Consider the following 24776-nt stretch of genomic DNA (forward strand, 5'->3'; position numbering starts at 1 on the left):
CATGTGTGTGTGCGTATGCGTGTGTGTGCGTATGCGTGTGTGATATAGAGATCGCGGCACACCAATAAATGTATGTATACTGCGTCATTACTTAAAGCCTGTGTGATATAGAGATCGCGGCACACCAATAAATGTATGTATACTGCGTCATTACTTAAAGCCCTGTTTGAATGGCAGCCCTAAGGTTACTCTTCCCATAATGCACTAAAGGAAAAGCAATTATTTTTTGCCTGATGTTAAGCAGTTACTATTGGGCAAGCTTTCTATGTTTCCTTTATTGTATAGAACTTATATACTTCCTCCTATTCAACCATCCATTTTGAATAGATAAAGATAAACAATTCATCAATGAGAATGGTTCACTACTCTCCTTGGTTACATGTAATGAATTAGCCTATTAAAAAAGAGGATTGTATATAATGATACCATTTACTTTTGATGCAAGGAGGTCACAATTATTTGCAACCATCTGATGATGAGAAATCTGATAACTTGGGTTGTCATAAAGTTTGTGATTTTTTTTTTTGAAATTTGAGCTTGATCAATGGAATAAATAAAATCATTCAATTTCGCATCAAATAGTCAAGATTAATTGTGATTACATTGTACTAAAGGTAAATTATCTCATTGTATAATACACTTTATAAAATGTTTTTTAGCCAACTAATAGAGATTGTTTATTTTAATGATAAGTTTAGATCTAGGCATTAGAAAGATATTTTCCTTTTCAAAACTTTTAGATAAACTATTATTAGAATAACAATATTAAAAAAAAAATAAAATAAATTTGAATTAGTAAAGGCCTAGACCTTGAAATTCACAAAATGTATTTTCCATATCCGTTGTTGGAGGGTATTTTCCATATCTACGACACAAATTAAATTTTATTTTTTCGAGACTGATTAATTAGAAAAAAAATATACTAACAAAATTTAAGTCCATACAAATGCCACAAATATAGCTTTCGATTTTGTATTACAATGAGATGGTGACATGAGAACGCTCCCCATATATGTATATGGCCGTAAGTGTTTTAATACTTGACAATTTCAGATTCGGATCATCGATACATATGCAAAATGGGTTGGGACCGAACCTATTTTGGAATAATATACGTCCTAGCCCGTTTCTTTTATAAAAAATCCCTCTTTTAATTTTTTTTTAAGTTTATCTAATATTTTATATTGTCTCGGTAAATCTCTATCCCATAAACCTCTATTTAATTTTAATTTTTAGTTTCTTTGGATCACTAATCTAGACAATTTGAATCCAATTGCCGATCCAACTAAACCCAAATAGGATTGAGGGTGGACGATCCGTCCTATCGAACTGTTTTTTTAAACATTTATACACGTATATATATATATATATATAAAGAGAGTAGCAATCCTATGTGTGTAGGATCCTAAAAAATCACTGTTAAAGTTAGTAGGATCTCTAAAAAAAAATTTATCTCACTAGTGTGGACTTTGACTTTTTATATTAACACATTTGGGTCCTATATAAGTGGGGAATAGTACGTGGGGAAGATCATATCATTTCTTTTATATATATATATATATATATATATATATATATATAAAAGATATGCAGGCACATTTCGGGCTTTTTCTTTCTACTTTGCCTCTGACCCAAGAAACGTCCCTCAAACTCAGCAGGTTCTCTCTCTAAGTTGTACTTACTTTAATGCATGCTTTTATGTTGATTTATTTATAGGGTTAAGGTTGTTTCATGATTTCTGGTGTCTTGGAGATTTAAATTGAGCCCTACATTCAATGGCTTCTTCTTCTTTGTTTGCAGGGGGGTGGTTTGAATTAATTTGGGTGTTGTTTATTTTGATATCATGATTATTGGATTGTATCATTTCGCAGATTAATGTCTTATAAGTTTTTAGATATTTGGGTTTTTTGGGAATAGATGGGTTGGGGTTCAACTATGATTGAATATGGAAATTGGGTTTTCGTTTTAGAGAGAGAAAGCATTTTTTTTTATTGGGGTTTCTGATTTTTAGTGTGATTTAAAGGATTTTTTTAGTGATTTTAGTTGGGTTTGTGAAGGACATAGGAGTGTTATCTGAATTTCGAAGGAGGCGAATTGCAAACAAGGATTCTAATATAGTTAAATTACATACACTGCTCGTATTTGCAGCTTCTGAAACTGGTCCAGTGATTCGTTTTTGTGTGTAATTTGTTGGTTGTGTTCCAATATGTATGTTTCTTCTTTCTTTTTCTTCTTCTTTCTATTTAAGTAAGACAATGTTGCCTTATTTTAGGAGATGCTATTGGGTTAGTGAAATGCCATTTAGCTCATCTTCAATGTATATGCCAAAATTCAGAGATCTGTTTGTTTTTTCTTTAGGTTTCTGTGCACTACATCCAACTCTATCCTGAATTAAGGTTTTTATTGTGTTCTAATCTTCAATTTCCGACTCGAGAGAGTAGATCAAATGCTTGAATCCTAGGTCCTAAGCCCTTGTTGAAAATGTCATCTTCATCACATTTATCATTGATTATAGGAAACACTTAAAAAACAAAAAAATTTAAATCATTTCTGCCACGTTATTTAGAGAATCAATTTTGAGTTGAATGAGCTTCTAGATCACATTAGCTATCATTTTGCATCACTACTAATGTTTTTTTTGTGGGTTTTGGTTTTTCTTTTTATTGGTTCTTTTTTGTTTATAATCATCTGATGTGCATTGTTTTTCTGTGTTAGCGTGCTTTATTTCTATTGGGCAGAGCTTTGAGTTTCTCTCTTATGAATTATGGCATGAACAGTTCTTTCATTTTTCGTATTTGATTATGATTTTACTCTGTTGTGGATCTGTTGTTTCCACTCTGCCTAACTGATTGTGCGTGTTTCATAAGTGTAGGTTCTGTTTTACTTTTTGAAACAAAATAAAGTCCTTACTGCCCATAAGAGATAGAGTTGTGAGGAATGGAACGCCTACAGAGAATCTTCTCTGGTGCAGGAGGTATGGGACACCCACCTCCAGATTCACCTCTCCTCGACTCTTCTGAACAGGTCTACATCTCCTCCCTTGCCCTTCTCAAGATGCTCAAACATGGTAAGATAACTGGATTTCTCTATCTTTGCCATCAGAAAGGAAAAAGAAAAGCTACATTTTCCTTTCTTCTATATTCTGTCCTACTAGTTCAGATGATTGGCATTTTGGGTATCTAATTTCTCTTCCTCTTGTCTATCATTTTGTTATCAGGAAGAGCTGGAGTTCCCATGGAAGTTATGGGCCTGATGCTTGGTGAGTTTGTGGATGAATATACTGTGCGAGTTGTGGATGTTTTTGCAATGCCCCAAAGTGGAACTGGAGTGAGTGTGGAAGCTGTTGATCATGTTTTTCAGACAAATATGCTTGATATGCTCAAGCAGACTGGAAGGTACATTTGGTTTCCTTGATGTTTTTCCTCATCTATTTTATATCACTGTGGATCACTATGTTTGGTTATTTGGCTTCCATAATTGTTTTTCTCCATCTCTTCCAACTTTCTGATTGCTATATTCTTGTTGTGGAAGATTAATTTTTCTTTGTTTGGTGTATGAATATATTACTGTTGGTTCGTGGATTGTTTTTGTGTCTACTCCTTAAAATTACATCGCAAACTAATTCCAAAGAAGGTTTCTCCTAATTACTATGTGATTTTAACCCATGGGAGTTGCATTGCAACAGGGGTGCATGTGGAGAGGCATACTTTTGGCTTGTTGGCTGTGGATTGGATTGTTTACTGCTTTCTTCTGAGATGACCTTTTAAGTTTATAAGATTCTAGGCGAGATAAGAAGTCATACTAGGTCAAGAATCCAAGACGGTGTTACAGACGACGCATAAGACTTGTAAAGAAAATCTGAATGAGAACACAGATAGTGTAGAATTACGAGAAACTGCTAGTGCGGAAGAATATATTCCTACTCAAGTATAATGTTACAAAATTTTATAGCACTAAAATCTATGAGTTTTACATAAATAATATAATAATGTCAAATAATAGGCAAATATTTAATGGTTCCAAAACAAGATTTGGTTACCACATTTCAACCTCATCTCAGTCTAAATCAAACAATTTTCATCAGTTAATATAATTGTAAAAGACATTTCATTGGAAATTTTACATTGATACTCTTAACCATTAGATCAACTTGGGATCCCATAAAAATTAATGCTCCTGGTAATAGCTGAGAGAAACCTACAATATTTTCATTGTTTGAACTCCAACACAACCAAATTTAATATGACTTGTGGACTAAATTAGAGTTTCACAAAAAAGTCAATGTAAATGATATGTAAAATCTAGTAATTCTTCTAAAACAGTGACTGCTGTTGTTTTAATCGATTATTGTGAGAATCACCAAGGTCATTATTGTTGTTGTCGTCATCTAGCTGCATGGCCTCCTTAACCTCTTCAAGTTTGAAAAACCTTTGTTTGAAAGTAGGGTTACAAGCCAGTGAATTGAAACTTGTCACTTTAAAAAAGGTATTGACATTTTCAGAGTTCAATGCAGTCCTTGGGAGGCATTGGGTTCCCTATCCAAATCTTAGGAAACAAATTTTGCAAAAGGTCATTGAGGCATCACCATTGCTTAAATAAACTTTGTGAATATGGTTTGGAGTTCCAAAGCATTGTATTTTCTGTTGCTCTTATTGTTGTCATTATAGTTTTGGAGTGTAATGTTTCAAATGGGTTGTTGCATTTGTGGGTCTTAACTTATGATATGGGCTGGCGTCCAGTTATCCATGGAGAATCACTGACATTTCATAAGAACATCGGCAAGGCCCCTCTGGAGGATGTCATCTCTACAAATGGAAGGAGTTAATTATAAATGGGGAAAAAACAGGAATTTTTTGTTGCATGTTAGGGACATTCTAGTGGGGTTACGAAAGGGAGGTCCTCAGAATTGTGGAGCAGGCCAAGCAAGGCCTTTCTTCACTTCATAGTGGGTGAAGTGGGAAATATCCCTTTTCCCGAATTTTGTTCCATCCAGATAGGGCCTAAGTTAGCCAGCTCTTGAAGTTTTCTTTTTGGCACTAACATAGAATAGCAGATGAATTGGATGATGCCTTAACTTGAAGTGGGATATCAGGTTTGACTGTTTGGGAATTATGTTCCTCTTGTAATTTTACCTTATCATTGTGTTACCTGTGTTGTTCTTTTGGATTGATATAATTTAATTAGAAAAACAGAGAAGGGAATGTGACCATTATTTTCCATGTCCTGCCTATGTCAGCATCTTTTCTAAGGGTATACTTCTTTGAGGTATGTCACTACTGTAGTTTTAATGTTATGTCCATTGGTGCATTTCCTAGTGTTTGTCCCTCCCCAGCCTGGAGTGGCGGGTCCTTTATGTGTTGCCATAGGTTCATTTTTTGAGGCCTTATATTTCTGTAGCATGTAGCAAGGACTGGGATTATTATGTTTGATTTTCACTAGAATTAGTGGTTCCCATGTTTTCTGTTGATGCTAATAATTTGGGCCAATGGAGGAATTCTTTCAAACCTCGTGCTTCATTGCAGTTTCTGAATATAGGGTGTGGAGTATCTTTCGGGGGTTATTGGGGGTTCATTCCAACTTCTTTCTTAATGGAGTGCCATAGTTGTCGGGTTTGGGACATGACCTTTAAGAGGGGAAGGGGGTCTTCGTTTCCTCATAACGAAATGAGATCTCTTGAAGGCACATTGTTCTAGATCTTGAGGGCTGAGGTGGGGGCCCACCTCAAGATAGTGATTAAAGGGGTGTTTCTAGGAAGCCGGGTGGATATTGACAAAATGAACTAGATAATAATGATATTTTGTTATGAAGAATTTAGCAAGGTTGGGTCTTTTTGGACATCATGAGGGTTTACATTTCTTGGATTTCCATTTGGTGTGTTGTAGTGCTCTTCTTCTTTGCACGTGTACATGCATCTGCATGTGTTTGTCATAGGCTCTCTCTCTCTCTCTTTCTCTCTCTCTCTCTCTCTCTCTCTCTCTCTGTCTCTCTTCTAATAGCATTTTCATATGTTTCCATGGAGTTTTCATAAGGTGGATGGGAGTTTGTTTCTTCTGCTGGTTCCAACACCATTTCTTCTATGGGTGTGCGTGTGTGTGTGTGTTTGCATGCATTTGTGTGTATGTCTGTGTGTGTATTGAATGTGACCTTATCACTTGGTGATAATGGAACTCTAGACATCAAGTTGAACCACCTCTGACATGGTGCTTCTCCTTCACCGTTTGCTCTATTGTGGGGCTTTGGTGATGTGACTTGGCCGACATGGTTATAGAAGATTTCTCTAAGCAGTAATGCCTTTATGATTATAAAGGATTTCTCGAGGCAGTAATGCCTTTATGATCTTATTTTGCTTTACTCCTTGTTGGGCATTCATGCAAGCGATAGTATTGGTTCACCCGGTGGTTCTTGTTGTTTTAATTATGACTCATTGATTACTTGGCATTCTCGGATATGTAGGTTCTTTTGGTTAAAGTTTTATTATGATTCTTTTGTTTAATATTGCTGTTTGGTTTTACAGACCAGAGATGGTTGTTGGCTGGTACCATTCACATCCAGGCTTTGGTTGTTGGCTTTCTGGTGTTGACATAAATACCCAACAGGTGGTGTAGTGTTTCTCGATGACCTTTGTTTCCTTTCAATTAATTCTACCACATGTATAATGCTCCTGCTTCCCCCTGAAATTCTGGTCTGCTTGATTTTGTTACAGTATCAATGGTTTCTTGCATGAATGTAACGTTCGCAAATAATTTTCTGTATATAGTGGACTCATAGTCATTGCATTGACGTTTTTGTTCTTGTACCTCTTTTGGGGTTTTAACAGAACACAACTGTCTCAAGGTGCTTTCTTTTATTTAATAAGATTCATCTAGAGCTTGAAGCATATTAGTAATTCCTATGTGCTGTTGCATGGATGATTTGATATTCATTGAAGTTTTAGTTGCAGACTTAGAATATCTGTAATGCCTCCCTTATGAGTAATTATATTACTTGACCTGCGGAATCTATTACTGGAATCTCAAGATGCTGCTTTCTTTTACTTAATAGGATCCACCTAGGGCCATGTATGATTTGGTATCTTTTTGAGTTTTAGCTGCAGACTTAGAATATCTGTAATGTCTCCCTATGAGTAATTATTTCGCTTGACCTTTGGAATCTAATACTTGACCTTCAAAATCTCAAGGTGCTTTGTTTGACTTGGTAAGATTCATCTGGGGCTTGGGGTGTATTTGTACTTCCCATGTGCTGTTGCATGGATGATTTGATATTTTTTTAAGTTTTTGCTGAGACTTAAAGAGTATCCTAATGCCTCCCTCGGAGTAATTATATTACTTGTCCTTCAGAATCCCATAATACCTTGTAATACTCATGTTGCCGGAAGAACTACTAAGAAAATGTTAGGAGAACATAAAAATGAATGATACGATTGGTAAAGTGAAATCCCATTGCAAGAGGCTTATCAAAAGAGAAAAAAAAAAAAATCTGAAATCCCATTGCAAGAGGCTTATCAAAAGAGAAAAAAAAAAAAATCTGAATGCAAGAATGAAGAGAGAGAGAGAGAGAGAGAGAGAGAGAGATTCAGCTGTTTCTGAAAACGGGTAATGATGCCCAAACAGTGGAAGAGCGATACTGTTGCATCTGAAAATAGGTACTAATGCCTATACCATATGTGCTGTCTCCTAACACGGTTGTTTGCTGCTGCAGAGTTTTGAGGCCTTGAACCAAAGGGCAGTTGCAGTGGTCGTAGATCCAATCCAAAGTGTCAAAGGTAAGGTGGTTATTGATGCCTTTCGCTTGATCAATCCTCAGACCATGATGCTTGGCCAAGAGCCACGTCAAACTACTTCAAACCTCGGGCACCTCAACAAGCCATCCATTCAGGTGAGGGAGAGATTACAAACATAGAATCCCATTCATAAAGATGATGCAATTCTTCTTTGTTCTTTTTTGGGTAAATTCTTCTCTCTTCTAAAGCAGTTTCTTTTATGTGATATTTTTACAGGCTTTGATCCATGGGCTCAACAGGCACTACTACTCTATAGCCATCAATTACAGAAAGAATGAACTGGAAGAGAAGATGTTACTTAACCTCCACAAGAAGAAGTGGACTGATGGTTTGACACTGCAGCGGTTTGATGTCCATTCAAAAACTAATGAACAGACTGTACAGGTCAGGAAAACTCTCTCTCTCTCTCTCTCTTACCCCCCCCCTCCTCTCTCCTCTCTCTATCTATCTACCATAATGCTATGGTTAAAATGTGAATGAGAATGTGAGTGAGTGTATCATCTCAACTCTCTCTCTCACTCACATGCCCACATAAACACACGATGAGGTTAAATTAGCAGGGAATTCCGAGTCTGGTCACAACATATCTCTCTGTTTCATGTTAAAGTTTGCAGGAAATTTATGTTGATACTGCAACTCTCACATGTTGAGATTACGTGAGGAGATGTTTTATTGTGCATCTCTCATCTCTCTCTGAGTTGAACTTAGGACTTTACAGTGTCCGCCAAATCCGTTCACCTCTCTCTCTCTCTCATATGCCAAATGTAAAATAGGGGATGCTGGATTTGCTTGTCAGAGCTACTTGTACTCTCTTTCATGCTCAGGTTAAATTCAGAGACCAATCTGATCATCTCTGCAACTCTCTCTCTCTCTCAGTCTCAGTCTCTCTCTACATATCAAAAGGTCTCTCTCTGTCTCCATCTGACATCGATGTCACAATTGCAGGAGATGCTGAACCTGGCTATTAAGTATAACAAAGCAGTTCAGGAAGAGGATGAGTTGCCCCCAGAAAAGCTTGCCATTGCCAATGTTGGAAGGCAAGACGCCAAGAAGCATTTGGAGGAGCATGTTTCCAACTTGATGTCTTCAAATATAATTCAGATTCTGGGGACAATGCTTGACACAGTGGTGTTCTAGAGAAAGAGAGAAAACGAGAGAGAGAGAGAGAGATTTCCCTTTTGCAAGCTCTCTGATCATTCCCTTTCAGAGAAGAAGATTATGATTTCTCTCATGGGATATATACCATTCATCTATGACTCAGAGCTTTGTGCTGCACCTTAGACTATAATCATTTCACATTATTTTTGTGGTGGTGCTATGTTATTTGACATTTCTTGTTAATGTCAAAACTAGGGTTTTAAGTCCAGAATTGCTTTAGGCTCTCTCTCTCTCTCTCTCTCTCTTGATATGATTGGAGCTGTTTTAAACTTGTCTACACTGTTTTTCCACTTATTTGTTTGTCTGACTGTACAAAAGCCTCGAGACGTTTGAGGCGATCGGTCAAACTGGGTTGTACAATTATTGCTTTTGTGTTCAAGAATTTTGATCCTTCAACCTTTTCCTGATTATGTATATATACACAAATATATACATGCATATGCTGACGGGTGGATGGAACAGTGTATACCTGTGTAGATTTAAATGTACTGTGGGCATGTACTGTTCCATCATATATACTCTGGGGGCCAAAAGAATGCAACACTTATGCCCTTGGCATATATATGGGGGTGGATGTATAAGCAATAGGCCCCTTCATTTTGGGATTTGCCTTGAAAAAAATGTATTTTGTGTATGGGATGCTATGGTAGGATGCATCAGCTCCAACTCTTGGGGAGGGGAGTTTATAGAAGTACATATATAAAATCGCAGGAAAACAAATGAATGGCCCAATGAAGGGGCTGATTTTATTGGACTTCTCGGATTTTTTATAGGAAGAAGGTTATATATTGTCCCAACCTTATACTGTAGAAATAAGGTGCACCACAAAAATCCACTTGAAACGGTTGTCTTGCTTTTGAAAACCTTACAATTGATCATCTTGACCACGAGATGTATAAATATAAAAAAAAAAATTAAAATCCAAAAAAAGTGCATATTGTAATTTAAGGAAAAAGTTTATATAAAGATGTTACCTTAGAATGTAGAACTACGGATGCCTCTAAAAATTTCTATCAGAAAAGGTAGCTTTAATGTTGAAAAACTCTTTGATTGATCATCTCAACATCGAGATGTAAAGATATATGACTATGAAAAAAAAAAAAGATTTTAAGTCTTAGGAGTAGTGTGTAGATATACTTGATTTTAACCATTTTTAAAACTTAAAATTTTATAATTAGATATAAAAATAGATTTTGAGATAACAGTAAGAACATTTTACATCAAAATTATATATCATGATAAAATTTGAAGGTGCACCTTACCTCTACATCTACGGATGCATCCGTATGCCAATTTCACCCGTAATTTAATATCTAGACTGTCTATTTTTTAAAGGTTTTTAGGTGTTTATAGATATGCTTGATCTATATCCATTTTTGAAACTTTTAATTTCATGATTAGATGTAAAAATAGATTTGTTAGGTCATTATAATGGTTTTTAACATCAAAACTGCATCTTTAACAGGATTTAGAGACGCGTCTTACTTTGATGGTTTAAAGTTACATCTTATACAAACCTCACCTTTTTTTTGTGCTCATTAGGTTTAATGAGATTTGATGTTAATAACGTCGCTTGTCATAATTTTCAATGAGATTTCATTCAAGGGTAAGATTTGATCAAAGATTGTCATAAAAATCTAGTTGGGTTAGACCCAAAAAAACCTGCAAATTATTTATTATTATCTAATTCTTATGCCTTTGATGGGAATTGGGATGATATTGCTAGTGTGAAGGCACTGATGAAAGAGAGAGCAGTGAGAAAGGAGCATGGGTGTAAACTGTGAAGGAAACTCTGAGGCAGATGCTTTAGCGAAAGGGACCACACATAACGGAACCTCACAGTAAAACGAAACGGCCTCTCCTAGTCATCTTTCCCACTGTCCTCCTTTCTCTTCTCCTCTCCTATTCTATAACCTTATCCCTTGTTCCCTTTTTATCTTTTCTTTTTTTTTTTCTTTTTTTTCTTCCTTTTTTTTTTCTCTTTTTATGTGGTTTCCTTCTGTTTTCTTTTTCCTTTCTCACAGTTAGCATGTACTTGTACTCTCTTTCTTAAATTCTTACTTAAAGTTCAAAAAAAAAAAAGCAAAAAAAAGGAGCCTGGTGTAGTTGGATTGAGAGAGGTAGAATTGTTCAAAAATTTATTAATGACTCTACAAAATTGCAACATCAGCAAGTTCTTTAATGAGCATCATATGCTATAATAGGAATATGTTTACATGTGGTGATGGTGTTATTTGGGATTAACACTGAATATATATCCATACTTTGAAATTTGATTATATAAAGAAAAAACATAGGTTCTAAAAAGAGAAGGCGAAGATCGAAAAGTATATGCATGTAAGTAGTGGCTATTCGTGTAGTCAACTCCAAATAATTGGGACAAGACCCACATGATGATAATGATTAAAAAAAAAGATGTACTTCAGCATGTGTATGCTTGCATGAGAGGGAGAGCACAGAACACCATTAAATGTATGCATGCCAGGTCATTACTTAAATGCATGTTTCATGTTCCGATGGCTGCCCTAAGGTGACTTTTCCTATAATGGTCCCCTTGATAATTCATTTTGACTCAATAAATAAATAAGTAAATATATATATATATATATGAAAAAAGTTCATATAAAGTTATAACTTTAAAATGTAGAATTATAGAAACACTTCAAAAATCTATCAATATATATATATATATATATATATATATATATATATATATATATATATATATATATATATATATATATATATATATATATATATATATATATATATATATATATATATATATATATAACCTATTCTCAAATGGACACCATTTCTACAAGTCCCCATCTCTCAAATGATATTTTTTTAGGATGGAAAAATTGAGCCATTGCTTTCACATTTTTTTTTTTTTAGATTTCGCTTGTATCCATCTTTTGATGCATGGTTTATGCCTCAACGAGGAATACAAATGTAGAAATCAATTCCTCCACGCAAAAACTACTTCCCCTCGTCAAATAGCAACTATTTGGTGGCATTTTCTACAAAAGTGGGGTTCAAATATTAACATGTGCAGTAGTGTGTTCCCACACAAGCACGGTGAAGACGATGTAGACAGCATTTAAGGGTCGATTCAAATACGGAAAAAATTTATATAAAATTTCAACTTTATACTGTGTAAGTAAGGTCCACCTAAAAAACCCACTAAAGAAGATTGTTCCTATGCTATGCTGGAAAATCCTAAAATCCGTATCTCAAACCTCGAGATTCATAGGCATGAATAAAAAAATGATTTATAATACTAAAAATAGTTCATCTTCTAACACATTGTTCGAATAGTCTAATTTCAAGATTTTCAAAAGTTTATAAATCTATTAGACCATCATCATTTCTTAAACTTTAAATTTCATAATTGGTAGAAACAATAGATTTCATATATTTTGCGGCACGAGTGCATTTTAACAAAGTTTTGAGGTACTCAGTAGTATAAAGTTGACACCTTATATAAATCTCACTCTTTGAATACGCTCTTATGAGAACGTGGTGACGGGGCGCTTCAAGAGAGCGCGCTTTGATGTACTTTGAAAGGTGCATTCGCATTAGTGAATCAGGTTCAGCTGGTGGAGATCCCCCATCTAGAGAGAGAGGCCCCTGATCAAGAGGGCGAGAGTAAAATGCCCGATCAATAGAGAAAGAGAGCAGAGAGAGAGGTGAAGGGGAGTTGAGAGAGGATGAGGAGAGAGAGAGAGGGAGTGGAGGAGGAAAGAGAATATGATGGTGGTTTTGGTGGTGGCCATTGTTGGTTGTGGGAATTGGGGCTTTGGGATGGTGGGCAGTGAGAGCATTATTTAGAGAGAGAAGATTCAAATTGTGTCATTTCTTAGGAGAGGAAAAAGAAAGAAACATGAGGTTTGATAAGGTCGAGAGACACTAGAGATAGAAGAAGAATTGAGAGATTTTTGTTTGGGTCAAAAAGGAAAAGAGTTTTAGTACTGAGGAAAAGAATTTGATTCTTGAGTAGGGGGTGTTCGTGTTTGATAAAAGGTTGAGGTCGTGGCTGATTTTGGATGGTTACTATGGTTAAAAGGTAGGTAAAAAGTCACCAATTGTTTGAGAGTTTGCTTATAAGAGAACTCGTTTCCATCAAAGTTTGAGTGAATTTTCAACCGGGGAGAGAGGAGTGATGGAGGAGGAAGAAGTTAAGGATGGTCATTTGCATGCACAAATTCTTGGCTCTTTTACTAGGTTTGATCATCGTGTTGATCTAGTGATTGTGGTAGGTGATAATGTTGTCAAAGATAGACTCCAACGTATCTAATCTAGTGTTGTCGTATCTTTTCTCTCTAAAGGTATAGACATTGCGATTTTTCAGAGATGGGTAGACAAATCCTAGACTTCGACCCCTAGCCTATGTAGAAGTATTCCAAGAAATAAAACTATATTTCTTAGATCGAGCAATGAAGTAGCCAAAGTTATAAAATAAAAAATTTAGAGATTTCCAAGTGTGGAGTTGATAGCCGTAAAATGGGTCCAAGCCATGGAAAAATCTCTCATTAAACCCAAATATGCATATTTTTCAATGAGCGGTATACCAGTTATAGCATGGTCGATGGAAGTTTTTAAAGAAATTACCAGCTTATGTGGGACTCTGACTAATATTTATTGGACAAAGACATCGTATCACTCGCAGAAATTTCAAGTAGAGAAAAAAGAAGTCAAGAGTCGTACTTCTTATATTACGAAAGTTGGTCTATTCGATTTGCTCTTGACCTTTAGGGAAATCAGCTCTACACATGACAATTTCAACCAAAACAATGATGCCAATAGTTCTGCCGATTCGAATGTCCCTAAATCCAATGAAGCACAAAGCATGAGGGTCTCTATGAGCAGCAATGGATGACCTAGTACGACAACACAAAAACCTTACGAATTGAATGCATCTCAGAGCAAACCTAGCCATTCATCGCAATCAATAACCGCTTTCATTGGGAAGTGCATTGTTCAATGGTGGATAGCAAAGTATGATGCCAACAAAATCTTGAAAGTTATATCTCAAAATTCAAATGAAAAGTCAACTCCCATCTCTATCCAAAATAGATTTGTTGTACTCAAAGGTCTACCTAGCTGTGTTGGGTACATGTGTGTGGAAGGACACCGCCCAATATTGGAACCAGAGGTGCATACAGTGAAATCTCAGGTCTGCCATCATAAAGCAGAGTCTCCCAAGGGCCCTATCTCTAGTGTGTTTTCTGGTGCCCTCTTGTAACTGCCCCCAATTATCCCTTTCATCGGCAAAAGGCAAAAAAAAATTCTTTGTGGCCATGGTGTACGAGAAGAAGATTTTAATGAAAAGAGTGGCTTCAAAACCTCTGAAATCCCTAAAAAAAACTAGTACCCAGAGCCCAGCCAGTACCCCTTGATTTATTACAACCTAGAAGAGGAGGAAAATATTGAACTCCTAATGTTTGATAAGCGTGAGAGCTTGCGTTGGGATGGAAATGTCTTTCAACAACATTTGGAAGTAGTAGAGCCTATAGAAATGGCAGGTGGTGGAAACAATGAGGAAGATAAACAATTGGTAATGGCGATCCCCTTGGCCTATCACATACCAGATGACACCCCAGAGGATGAAGAAGATGATGAGCCGGGAAGGTTACCAGTAGTCTTGCACTCCTCAGAAGTCGGCAAGGTTGTTGGTACAATGAATCTCCATTACGGAGACTCTCTGGACTCTTTCACCGAAATATTGCAGAAAGATCGTGACAAGGGTGTTGATGCACAACTTGGAAGCTCTTCAAAGCACAAAAGGGGAATTCAAAGGGAGCTCGTCAATCTAATATGCTCTATAAACTATGATAGGGTCTTTCTTAATGGGTGCACTCTCACTGTTTCTGAACCCTGCGGTACTATGTCTGCTGGTTCATCTAAGATCACCATGCTCAATAGGGGTTATGTCTCAAAATAAAAATACTATGGTGGAACGTTTGGGGCCTCAATAGTAGTAAAAGGAAGAAAGATGTCTTGTTTTTTGTTAGACAGGAAGAGCCTGACATTTTGATTACACAAGAATCAAAGATGGAGGCCCCGAATTTTCAGTCTACTAAGTTAGTTTGGGGTAGGAGACCAATGGATTTTATGGGTTTTGATTCTAATGGCTTATCAGGTGGTTTGTGGGTTATATGGGACCAAGTGTGATTAAAAAAGATGATTGTGTTTTAAATGAAAGACAAATCTCCATTTTGTCTTCTGACCCCATGGATGGTTTTAAATGGTGTTTAACAAATGTATATGGTCCCAACCATCCCGCTGAAAGAGCACAATTTTTTGATGAACTGAACGCTTTGACCAATTTCGCTAATGTGCCATGGTGTAGTGGATGTGATTTCAATGTGATTTGATAGCCTAGTGAATCCTTAGTTAATCCTAGGATCTCTCATTGTAAGGGCATGTTTAATTCTTTCATTCAAAATAATGAACGTCTTGACATTCCTTCGATTGGGGCTGCCTACACCTAGTCAAACCATGCTCTTTCAGACCCTACCCTTACTCGCTTGGCTAGGTTCTTGGTGACCAGCTTCTTTCTTAATAAGTTTTCAAATCTTTATGTTAAAGCTTTAGTGAAAATTACCTTCGATTTTGTCTCTCTCATGTTGAATTCGATGGGTATGAAGTTTAGCCCATCACCTTTTAGAATGGAGCTAAATTGGTTATAAAATAGAAGCTTTATTAAGTTGGTGGAAGAGTTTTGGCAAAATACCAAGATAGAAGGTTGGGTGGGTCATCAATTTACTGCTAAATTGGAAATGCTGATGAAGAAAATATGTAAATGGAAAAAAGAATCTTGGGCTAACCTAAAGACAAAAGTTACAGTGACAAAATTTTTTTTGAAGAGATTGATGAGATCTAATTTATGAGAGGATCAGTGCCACCAAAAAATGAGGGAAAGAAACAACTCTCTTATTTCAAGTCAACTCATTTCTTGAAGTCAACTCATTTCTTCAATGTTTGAAAAAAAAGTAAGAGAGTTGTTTGAAGTCAACTCATTTCTTCATCATTTTCAATGGAAAATCTTGTGGTTATTTTAAAGCATCAAAAAGCATTCGGCAAGAAGATCATTTGTCCCCATACTTATATACTATTGTGGCAGAAAATTTTAATACTATGTTGAACTTTGTGGTGAGTAGATGCCTTATTCTTGATTTAATACTGGTAGACTAACAATCTCTCATTTACAATATGCAGATGATACTATTATCTTTTGAAGCCCAAAGGAACAAGAAGTAAGGAATTTGTAGGTGCTCTTAGAGTGTATGAAAATAGCAATGGGTCTCAAAGTGAATTTAGAAAAGACAAATTTGATTGGGATTGGAGTTTCAGAAACGTGGTGGCATCTTTGGCAGAAATTCTTGAATGTGGGGTTGGCAAGTTTCCTTACAAATATTTGGGTATTCTTTTATTTAGAGAAGAGATGGGGGTCTAGGAGTTAAAAAACTCAAATTGATGAACACTGACCTATTGAGTAAGTAGTGGTGGTGCTTCCAAAATCAGCAAGATAACTTATAGGGAGAGGTATTAAAAAATATAGAGTAGATGTATTGACTGAGCTCATTAAAAGTCTAAGATCTAAGATTGGTTTTTCAAATATTTGGAAAAGAATTGATGCATGCCGATCATTATATCTTAGTCATTGTCACAAAGTAGTTGGAAATGGAGATCACACATTGTTCTAGTTTGATAAGTGCCTGAGAGACCTTGCTCTTCGAGATTCTCTCCCTGAGGTCTTCTCCAAAGTGGACAATCCATTGGCCCCAATAAAAGATCTCAGAGGAGATGATTTTACTAACTCTTCTTGAAATATTATTTGCAGGTACAGGACGGTCTCAGATTCTTTCTTTCATAAGTTTCAATTGCCTATGAGGCTGTTGCATAATTGTTTTTATGTTCCCAATAAAGGTCATTGATTGGTGTGGAAACTCACAGCTTTAGGGGCTTTTTCAGTTAAGTCTGTCTATCGACTGCTGCATGAGGAGAATAATAGAGCGATTGATTGTAGTTTAGCAAGAATTTGGAATTTGCACGTGCCGCTGAAGGTTCTGTTATTTTTGTGGGTAGCTCTTCAAAACAGGTTGCCTACTGTGGATAACTTTGTAAGAGAGGTTTCATAATTGTCAATGTTTGTAGGCTATGTTTGAGGGACAATGAAAGTGTGGACCACATTCTTTTACAGTATCCTTTCACTCTAAGTATGTGGGATTGGTGTAGAAAGTTGTTGAATCTAAATATCCTGATCTATAAAGCCTAGAATTGATCCTCACTCAATAGATGGACCCTGGTCTGTCGAAAGTTGGCATAGTGCTATGGAAAGCTTTATGGGTGAGCACTATTTGGAATATTTAGAAAGAGATAAATAGAAGAACATTTAAAGGGACACAAAGTGAGATTGAAGTTTTGAAGTCCAACACCTTAGCAACAACCACTGAATGGTTTTCAACAAATAAGGATTGTAAGTTTCTCTCACAGATTTTTGAGAACCCATTTGAAGTTGTTAAGCTTAATAATAACAGACAGACTCGAAATGCTATTTGGATGCCTCTTTATGAAAATTGCTGAAAACTCAACTTTGATGGAAGCTCGATTGGAAATTCAGGCTCAACAGGTTATGGTGGTACATTAGATATTATATGGGTAATTACAAATTTACCTACTCCGGACCATGTGGACATACAACAGTGAATGAAGTTGAGGCAAGAGCACTTTTAGAGGGTTAAAGATAATAAAGAACCTCGAGGGCCAAAAGATGATTGAAGGTGATTCAAGCAATGTCATTGCTTGGGCAAAAGGATAAATGAAGCCACCTTTGATATTATGCAGCATTCGATTAAATCTTTTTCATTTTAAATAGTGGTTCTTTTGAGTTATCTCATTGTTTTAGGGAGGCTAATCTAGTAGCTGATGCTTTAGCAAATTGTGGTGTGCACTAACATTCGTTGGTGGTTAAATCCTTTTCTTCTTAAACCTCCTTGTAATCATTCATGGGTGAATTAAATTCGTAGTAACTAATTTTTTTAAAAAAAGAGAACACGCTTTCATGGTCGTCCTTCGAAAAAGTTTTTTCTTGGAAAGAACCTGCAATCAACCAAAAGAAATGCCACAAGTAAGGTTTGTATCATGACAGATCTCATCATAAGTTGCAAACCAACTCATTATGCAAGAAAGTTTTCAACTATGGCTGAACTAATAGAGTCTAAGGAGTTGTTTGGTTTGGGGGGGAGGTGAAAGGATGTGGTTTGTATATGGCCGAGGCTCTAAACAATCAAAGTAAGGCACACTTTCAAATAGTGTCGAAAGATGTTTCAATACTGGAAATCTTTTGATGGCTTGAAAGTTTATTTTCGTATCTAATTATAAAATGTAAAACTTCAAAAGTAATGTAGATCGAGCAGATCTATGAACACTTGACAATCTTGAAATTTGATGGTCCGAAAATGCATTACACGATGCACTATTTTTAAGACTTGAAATCCATTTTTTCTCATGTCCATGCATTTTGAATCGAGATGATTAATTTGAGGATTTTTGGGCTTCAATATAATCTCTTTTAGTGAATTTTTGAGGTGCACCCTAAATTGATTGTTTAGAGCCTCGCCCTTATATAAACTTTTTCCAATGTGTGTAGTTGTTTTTTGTTCCATATAAACCAAATATTATAACCAATTATTTTAAAAACAAATCGATGACTTAGATTGGGCACCTCAAAAACCGGTCCAGATCATCATTTTACTTTGTGGAAAAGATTGTGAACCAGCAAAAAAAAGTAAAAAAACAATATACGGGCAAAAAACCGGTTCATATTGGATAATCGGCAGTCCAAATAGCCATTTTTACTGTAGAGAATCGCCATTTTAGTATGCGAAACCGTCGATTCACTTCTGGACTAGGACGTTTTCCTATATGCATAAAATTGGATTAGGATGACTGATTCCTGGGTCAAAACGGATAATTCCGTGCCGACATGAAATTTTTTAAATCACTTATTATAACATAATGCAAGGAAATTGTGTCTTTTTCAAAGGGTACAAACACTCCAAATTATCACGACCTTCTCAATTTTACTTATTATCATTATCATCAAAATCTTTTTCCAACTATTTAGGGTCAGCTATATGAATTCTGATCCGCTATTTTACACTATCCATGACTATGCTCTCAAGGGGACCACATGTACTCGTATCTTTTTACCACTGCTTCAAAATTTTACTTACCTAGAGTTCAAAATTCATTATGTTTGGATTCCTACTCTTATCGACCTTTCCCTTTAACCTTTTCCCTTCGATTAAAAGGTCGTGGAGTGTTTTCTCAATAGGTACCGATCTAGAAGAGGCATTATTAAAGTGTGATGGAAAATGAAACTTGGAAGTGGTCAATCAAATACAGCAACGTTTTGACGAGTCTGCTGACTCATCTATTCATATGAGTCCTCCCTCTAAAATCCATTTAAGAGATGGATTTTGGATCCAAAAATTTATAAGTTGAGGATCTATGCCATGGTGAATCTGAATACAGAAACATAATAATTACATAAATAAAAACAATAATCATAAAAATAGGAATAATATTTTATATATATATATATATATTTATTTTGTGCTGTCATCCTAAGTTTTGTTGGGCCCACTACTTTTTTACATCTATTTTTAAGATAAATTAGAGGACGCTTATGTTGAATTGTGTACCCCAATGCAGAAAATATTTTTCTTTAAAAAAAAGAAAATAAAACTTCAAGTGTAGGGGCAGAGAAGTTTATTTGGTTGGCACTATGGTACTTATTCGATTCGCAACTCAAAGGGTTCTAAACACATATATTATTCAATACTTTTATTCATGGCAATTTTCTTTTCAAGAATATGCTTATTCATATATTTAAAGTTTTAAACAATTAGGTCAAGTACAAAGAGAAGGATTCCTCTATGCTATTCCAATTGTAAATATGATTGGGGAGCTAAAAGAAACATGAGAGTGGTTCACTACTCATCTCCATTTGCTTAAAAATCACCGACTCTAGACTCGTATTGATTCTCTTTTTTTTTTGTTTTTTTTGTTTTTTTTTTTTGTAGGGCCAACAATGGTAGGGTGGTCCAGCCTAGTTGCCTACGTGCTGAAAAACTAGGGTCCTGGTGACAAAATGTGGCTCGAGAATTGGTCGCCACGGCTCAAGGGTCGCGCCACCCTAGCCCTGGCTAGCGCCATGACAGGTTATGGTCCTTGGGCTATCATTTTTTGTTTTTTTTCTTTTATTTTTTTTGTTTTATATCTGTAGGCTTGGCCCGGCTTGAACAAGGCCAAACCATATTTAGCAAAGCCTCGAGCTGGCCTGTTTGCATTATTTTAATATAATAATTGGTACAACTAGTTGGATGGTGCCTTGGCTGATCACATCTAAAAACTAAGTTTAAATCATTCAAAAACCAATATTTGGTTGGCCTTGATACGTCGTGTTTGCCACAAGTTTAATTAATTAGACTTGTTAAAACAAAGCTCAACAACTTTTCTATTATATTTCATGTTGTTAGAGCATTGTTCTTATTTTCATAAGCGATTCAACTTGGGCATCAATTTGGAAGACAAAACCATATTACTGGTTCAATAGCTGGTTTGACTTTGATATTGAACGGCTATTGAGACTAGTATCCAGTGTTTTGAAGCCCTTGTAGGTGGGACGAATCGTTTACCTACATATCCATATCGGACCGTTGGTGATTTTGATGAAATCTAAATCAGTTTAAATCGATGATCTTAAAAACATTAAAATATATTTAAAAAAAAAGAAAAAAAAGTAAGTGTTTATGTGGTAGGGATTTAACCATTGGTGCGGTTTCTTTAAGGTTGCAACCTTAAACAATCCAATTAAAGCACACTTTAAAATTTTATCATAACATGTAATTTTATTGTAAAAAATTCTTAGTATTATTTTAAAATCTATTTTTATACATGATTAGACAAATCTAAATTTCAAAAATGGTTAAAATCAATTATATCGATAAATATATGAAAATCTTGAAAATGGATGGTTTAGATAATATGTTGTAAGATGCATTATTTTCGAGATTCAAAAACTTTTTTTTTTTCTATATTCGTAGATGTCGATGTTGAGATGATTGATTAGAAGGCTTTTTCAACATTAAATCAAAAATAGATTTTTGAGGTGCATATGTGATTCTATTTTTTTTTTTTTTTTTAAATTATAATTTTATATAAACTTTTCCCTTTAACCATTTGACCTTTCAACGTTATAAATAATAATAATAATAATAATTTTATTAGGAAAATTTAATATTCAAACAAGACTATCGTACGAAGAACGTAAAAGTTGGATCCCACAGCCGACATTGATGGTCGCGTGGTCTAAATACACTGAACCCAACATTTCCACGTGCTTTCCTTGCAATTGACACGTGCGGTGACCTTTTCCACCACGTTGAGACGGCCAAGCCTTCCCAATATTTCGTCGACAATATATGCATCACGGTAAAATTTCGGCGAAATCTAAATTTTGCAATACACGGCAAGATTTTGCACCAAGTACAGTAAGACTTTTTATGTGTTTTGTATTAGGAAAGCTCTTTATAATGTAGAAGTAAGACGTACCTCTAAATTTTACGTGGAGATGCAGTTTTGGTGTAAAAAACATTAGCTTGAAATTTTATTTTTAATATTATTTTGTAAAATTAAAAACTTCAAAATCATTACAAATCGGCACATGTAAATCTTGAAAAATCTTGAAAAAAGACGCTTCAGATAATTTATTACAAGATACAATATTTTTAAAACTTGAAATTTTTTCTTCTCCCTATACATATATCTCTAGATAGAGAGACTGCTATACTTTTTTTTAAAATAGTTTTTAGAAGCACGTTATTTAAAGTTGACACCTTATATAAATTTTTTTCTATATGCAATTGTTACAAATATGATTATATACACAAGATACTTTTGATAGAAATACAACATCGTTCTTAACTATTAGATGTAAAATTTTATATAATCAAAGTGTGACATAACATTCAAAATTTTTTATTTGGGAGTTTTGTGTCGACTCAATGAGAAATCCCCTACCACTCGATTTCACATTTAATAGTCACTAATGTTTATGACCTCCTTATATTAAAAATAAACGGTCTTCTTATATACATTTTCTTCACAAATTATCATTTTTCGAAACCTTAAACATATTGCTCCACCCACATATAGAATATGAAAAGTCTTATTTTTCAGAATTGTACATTTAACTACAAAAGAAAAGTCTTATTTTGCTTCTTTCTTTTTTTTTAAATAAACACTTTTCGACTGAAATTTAAGAGCTAAATATTTCGGAGCAGAAATGGTACCTTGTGAACTTAATTACATTGATTTCACCAATAGTTTTCCCTACACATTTCGGATAATTTTGCGCCGAAAGTTTAGCGAAACTTTGGAGTCATGAACCGATACGGAAGTTGAAACTTGGACATCGACCACGTGCCCACCGATTTTTAGGAGAAAACGCGGCAAAAAACAAAATGGAAAATTAGAAATCGGGGAGCGGACGATTTGGGACCGTTGGATTTGTATGATTGTCTGCCCGTGACCGAACATTTGTCCTCTTTAGCCGCCTTAGATTACTGTCCAAATTTTACTAAATTGTCCTCACATGAAATTTAGAAAGAGAAAAAGACTTATTTTTTTAATACGATTTATATTTTGGAAGAAAGAAACCTTAAATATTTGTTCCCCTTTATCATGTCCCGAATATGAGGAATTTCATTGGATGCCCCCCCTCGCTCTCTCTACAAGGAGTTTGATCGAGTGCCTCTCTTTACATCCGCGGAGTTCTTTGTAGGGGTGGCAATGGACTCTACCAGACTTGGAACCTCATGGGTAGACCCGACTTCGGATTTAGGTGTTGGTCTAAATATTGGATTAGAAATGTTGAGTCTCAGAGTATACCCGGATTATGGCTGGCAGTGGACCACGGCAGTCGGGCTTTAAAAAAATAGGGCTAGACCACGGCCCAAGGTTCGGGCTAGGTTCAGTGCCGGTCAAGCCAGGCCATTGCCAACCTTAAACTTGACCCGACCCAAATCAGTTGAGTCCTATCTAGACCCATACTCAATCCAAACCTTGTAGGATCCATGACAATGAATCCATATTTGATTAGATCTAGTCTAGTATGTCAGGTCGGCTTTGAATCTGATCGATCCTAACCCAACCCAATAAGGGTTCAAATGAACCCTGAACCTCGACAAGACCCTCTGAACCTAATATCTACTAGGGTTGGTAAGTCGGGCCTCGCTCAGTTGGCTCGCTTTCGAAAAACTGAAAACAATAACTTGGACACAAAATGTGGCCAAGAACGAGTGAGGTTTGGACAAGGTGATAATAGGGCTGGCTTGACCCGTTTCTTTTTTTTCTTAATTTTTCATTTTTATTTAAATTTATTAGATTCATCTAGGCCAAAATATAGTAGGCTTGATCCAAACGGAACCAACCTACAAAGAACATGACAAGGCTGGCTCGATTCAATGGCAACCTTAATTACTCTGAAACCTAGTTAGCAAGTCGGAAAATAATAATATATTGGCAAATTAAACATCACTAATAAATCAGTTCTACTCCAAACTAGTAGAAGTAAAAAATCGGATAAAAAATATGATAAGTTAAAGAATTGGGAATATTTCATAGTTGGCTAAAAATACAACGGAGTGAAAAATTCAGATATATAAAAAATGAATCAAATTAAGATTACGATTTACAATTATTGTTTAGGTTCCTTAAAGCCACTTATCAATAACTTTTTTGGGGAATATATTGTTTGGATTTTTTGTGCATTTTTTTAGATAATTTATTGGTGAAAATTTTTATGTAATTTTTTGTTAAATTCATATTCTTAATAAGCTCTTAGCTAATGTGCTTATCTCTAAACCAAAGTTCTATAATATTAAGTTAATGAAGAAATCATGGGAAATAAATTTTCTAATTTTTTTTTTGAAAAAAGATTAAATACAGATTTCTATTGATTCCATTAAAAAAACACAACCTTTTGAAGATCTTTTTTTGAAAAAACTCATAATTCTTAACGGATTTCCAAAAATCAAATTTTTTCTGAAAAAGTTGTGTTTTAATCATCGACATGCTAGCTATGTTATGGAACATGGACTTGGGTCGACCCCGCTTGACCCATTCCACGCCTTTCTCTCTTTGCCTCCATTTTCTCTCTCATACCTAACATTTCTCTCTCTAAAAACCCTCTCCAATTGCCCCATTTTTAATTCTTGCATTTAATGTACTCTAGTGACAACCAGGAGCAACTGGATAAGCTTTCCCCCCTGAAAACACACACACTATAACTTATTAAAATAGTGTTATTTAGTAGACCTAATATTCAGAACCGATGACCTTTTCCAATGTACACTCACCAAAATAATGTATTAAATACACCCAATATTTTATACCTCTTTCCCAATGTCCTATTTGCAAATGTCATTTTCGTCCTTATCATTTCTCTACATAAAAAATGTGGTCAAATTATAGTCTAGTCAGCATGGAAGATTAAGGGAAAATTACATAGAATCCTCACAAATGGGCTTTCCAACTAATTTACCTCCAAACTAACTTTTTGTAGCTAATTTTTTCCCAAAACTATGTTTTCTAGCAAATAACCCCCTACCTCAAAAACTCAAAAAGTTCTTTTTTTTTTTTTTTGATGAAAATACCCCTTCTAGTAGCGTTCTCGTACAGAACAAATCATTTCGCCAGCTATGACAAACCCCATCATTACTTTTGCATGACCGCAGTTGTAAATTGCCGGACATATAAATTC

At 35.3% G+C, this 24776-nt stretch overlaps 1 protein-coding gene across 1 annotated transcript; it reads left to right on the plus strand.

Moving 5' to 3' along the window:
- Positions 1–1587: 1587 nt before the first annotated feature.
- Positions 1588–9146, plus strand: LOC18439476 (26S proteasome non-ATPase regulatory subunit 14 homolog). The gene is made up of 7 exons (XM_011627016.3): positions 1588–1658; positions 2873–3067; positions 3218–3395; positions 6515–6596; positions 7699–7875; positions 7997–8164; positions 8726–9146. The coding sequence occupies exons 2-7, from the start codon at positions 2938–2940 to the stop codon at positions 8915–8917; spliced, it is 927 nt and encodes a 308-aa protein (XP_011625318.1). The 5' UTR covers positions 1588–1658; positions 2873–2937; the 3' UTR covers positions 8918–9146.
- Positions 9147–24776: the final 15630 nt, after the last annotated feature.

This window comes from Amborella trichopoda, chromosome 4, assembly GCF_054954075.1.
Source record: "Amborella trichopoda isolate Santa Cruz 75 chromosome 4, AtrichopodaSantaCruz75HAP2 v2.0, whole genome shotgun sequence".
Classification (NCBI taxonomy): domain Eukaryota; kingdom Viridiplantae; phylum Streptophyta; class Magnoliopsida; order Amborellales; family Amborellaceae; genus Amborella; species Amborella trichopoda.

What these genes read in the sequence shown, in the direction of transcription:
- LOC18439476 (XM_011627016.3), top strand. Translation starts at nt 2,938, where the DNA reads ATGGAACGCCTACAGAGAATCTTCTCTGGTGCAGGAGGTATGGGACAC. An exon ending in ATGCTCAAGCAGACTGGAAG is followed by an intron (nt 3,396 to 6,514) that starts GTACATTTGGTT and finishes TTGGTTTTACAG; the next exon opens with ACCAGAGATGGTTGTTGGCT. An exon ending in CTAATGAACAGACTGTACAG is followed by an intron (nt 8,165 to 8,725) that starts GTCAGGAAAACT and finishes TCACAATTGCAG; the next exon opens with GAGATGCTGAACCTGGCTAT.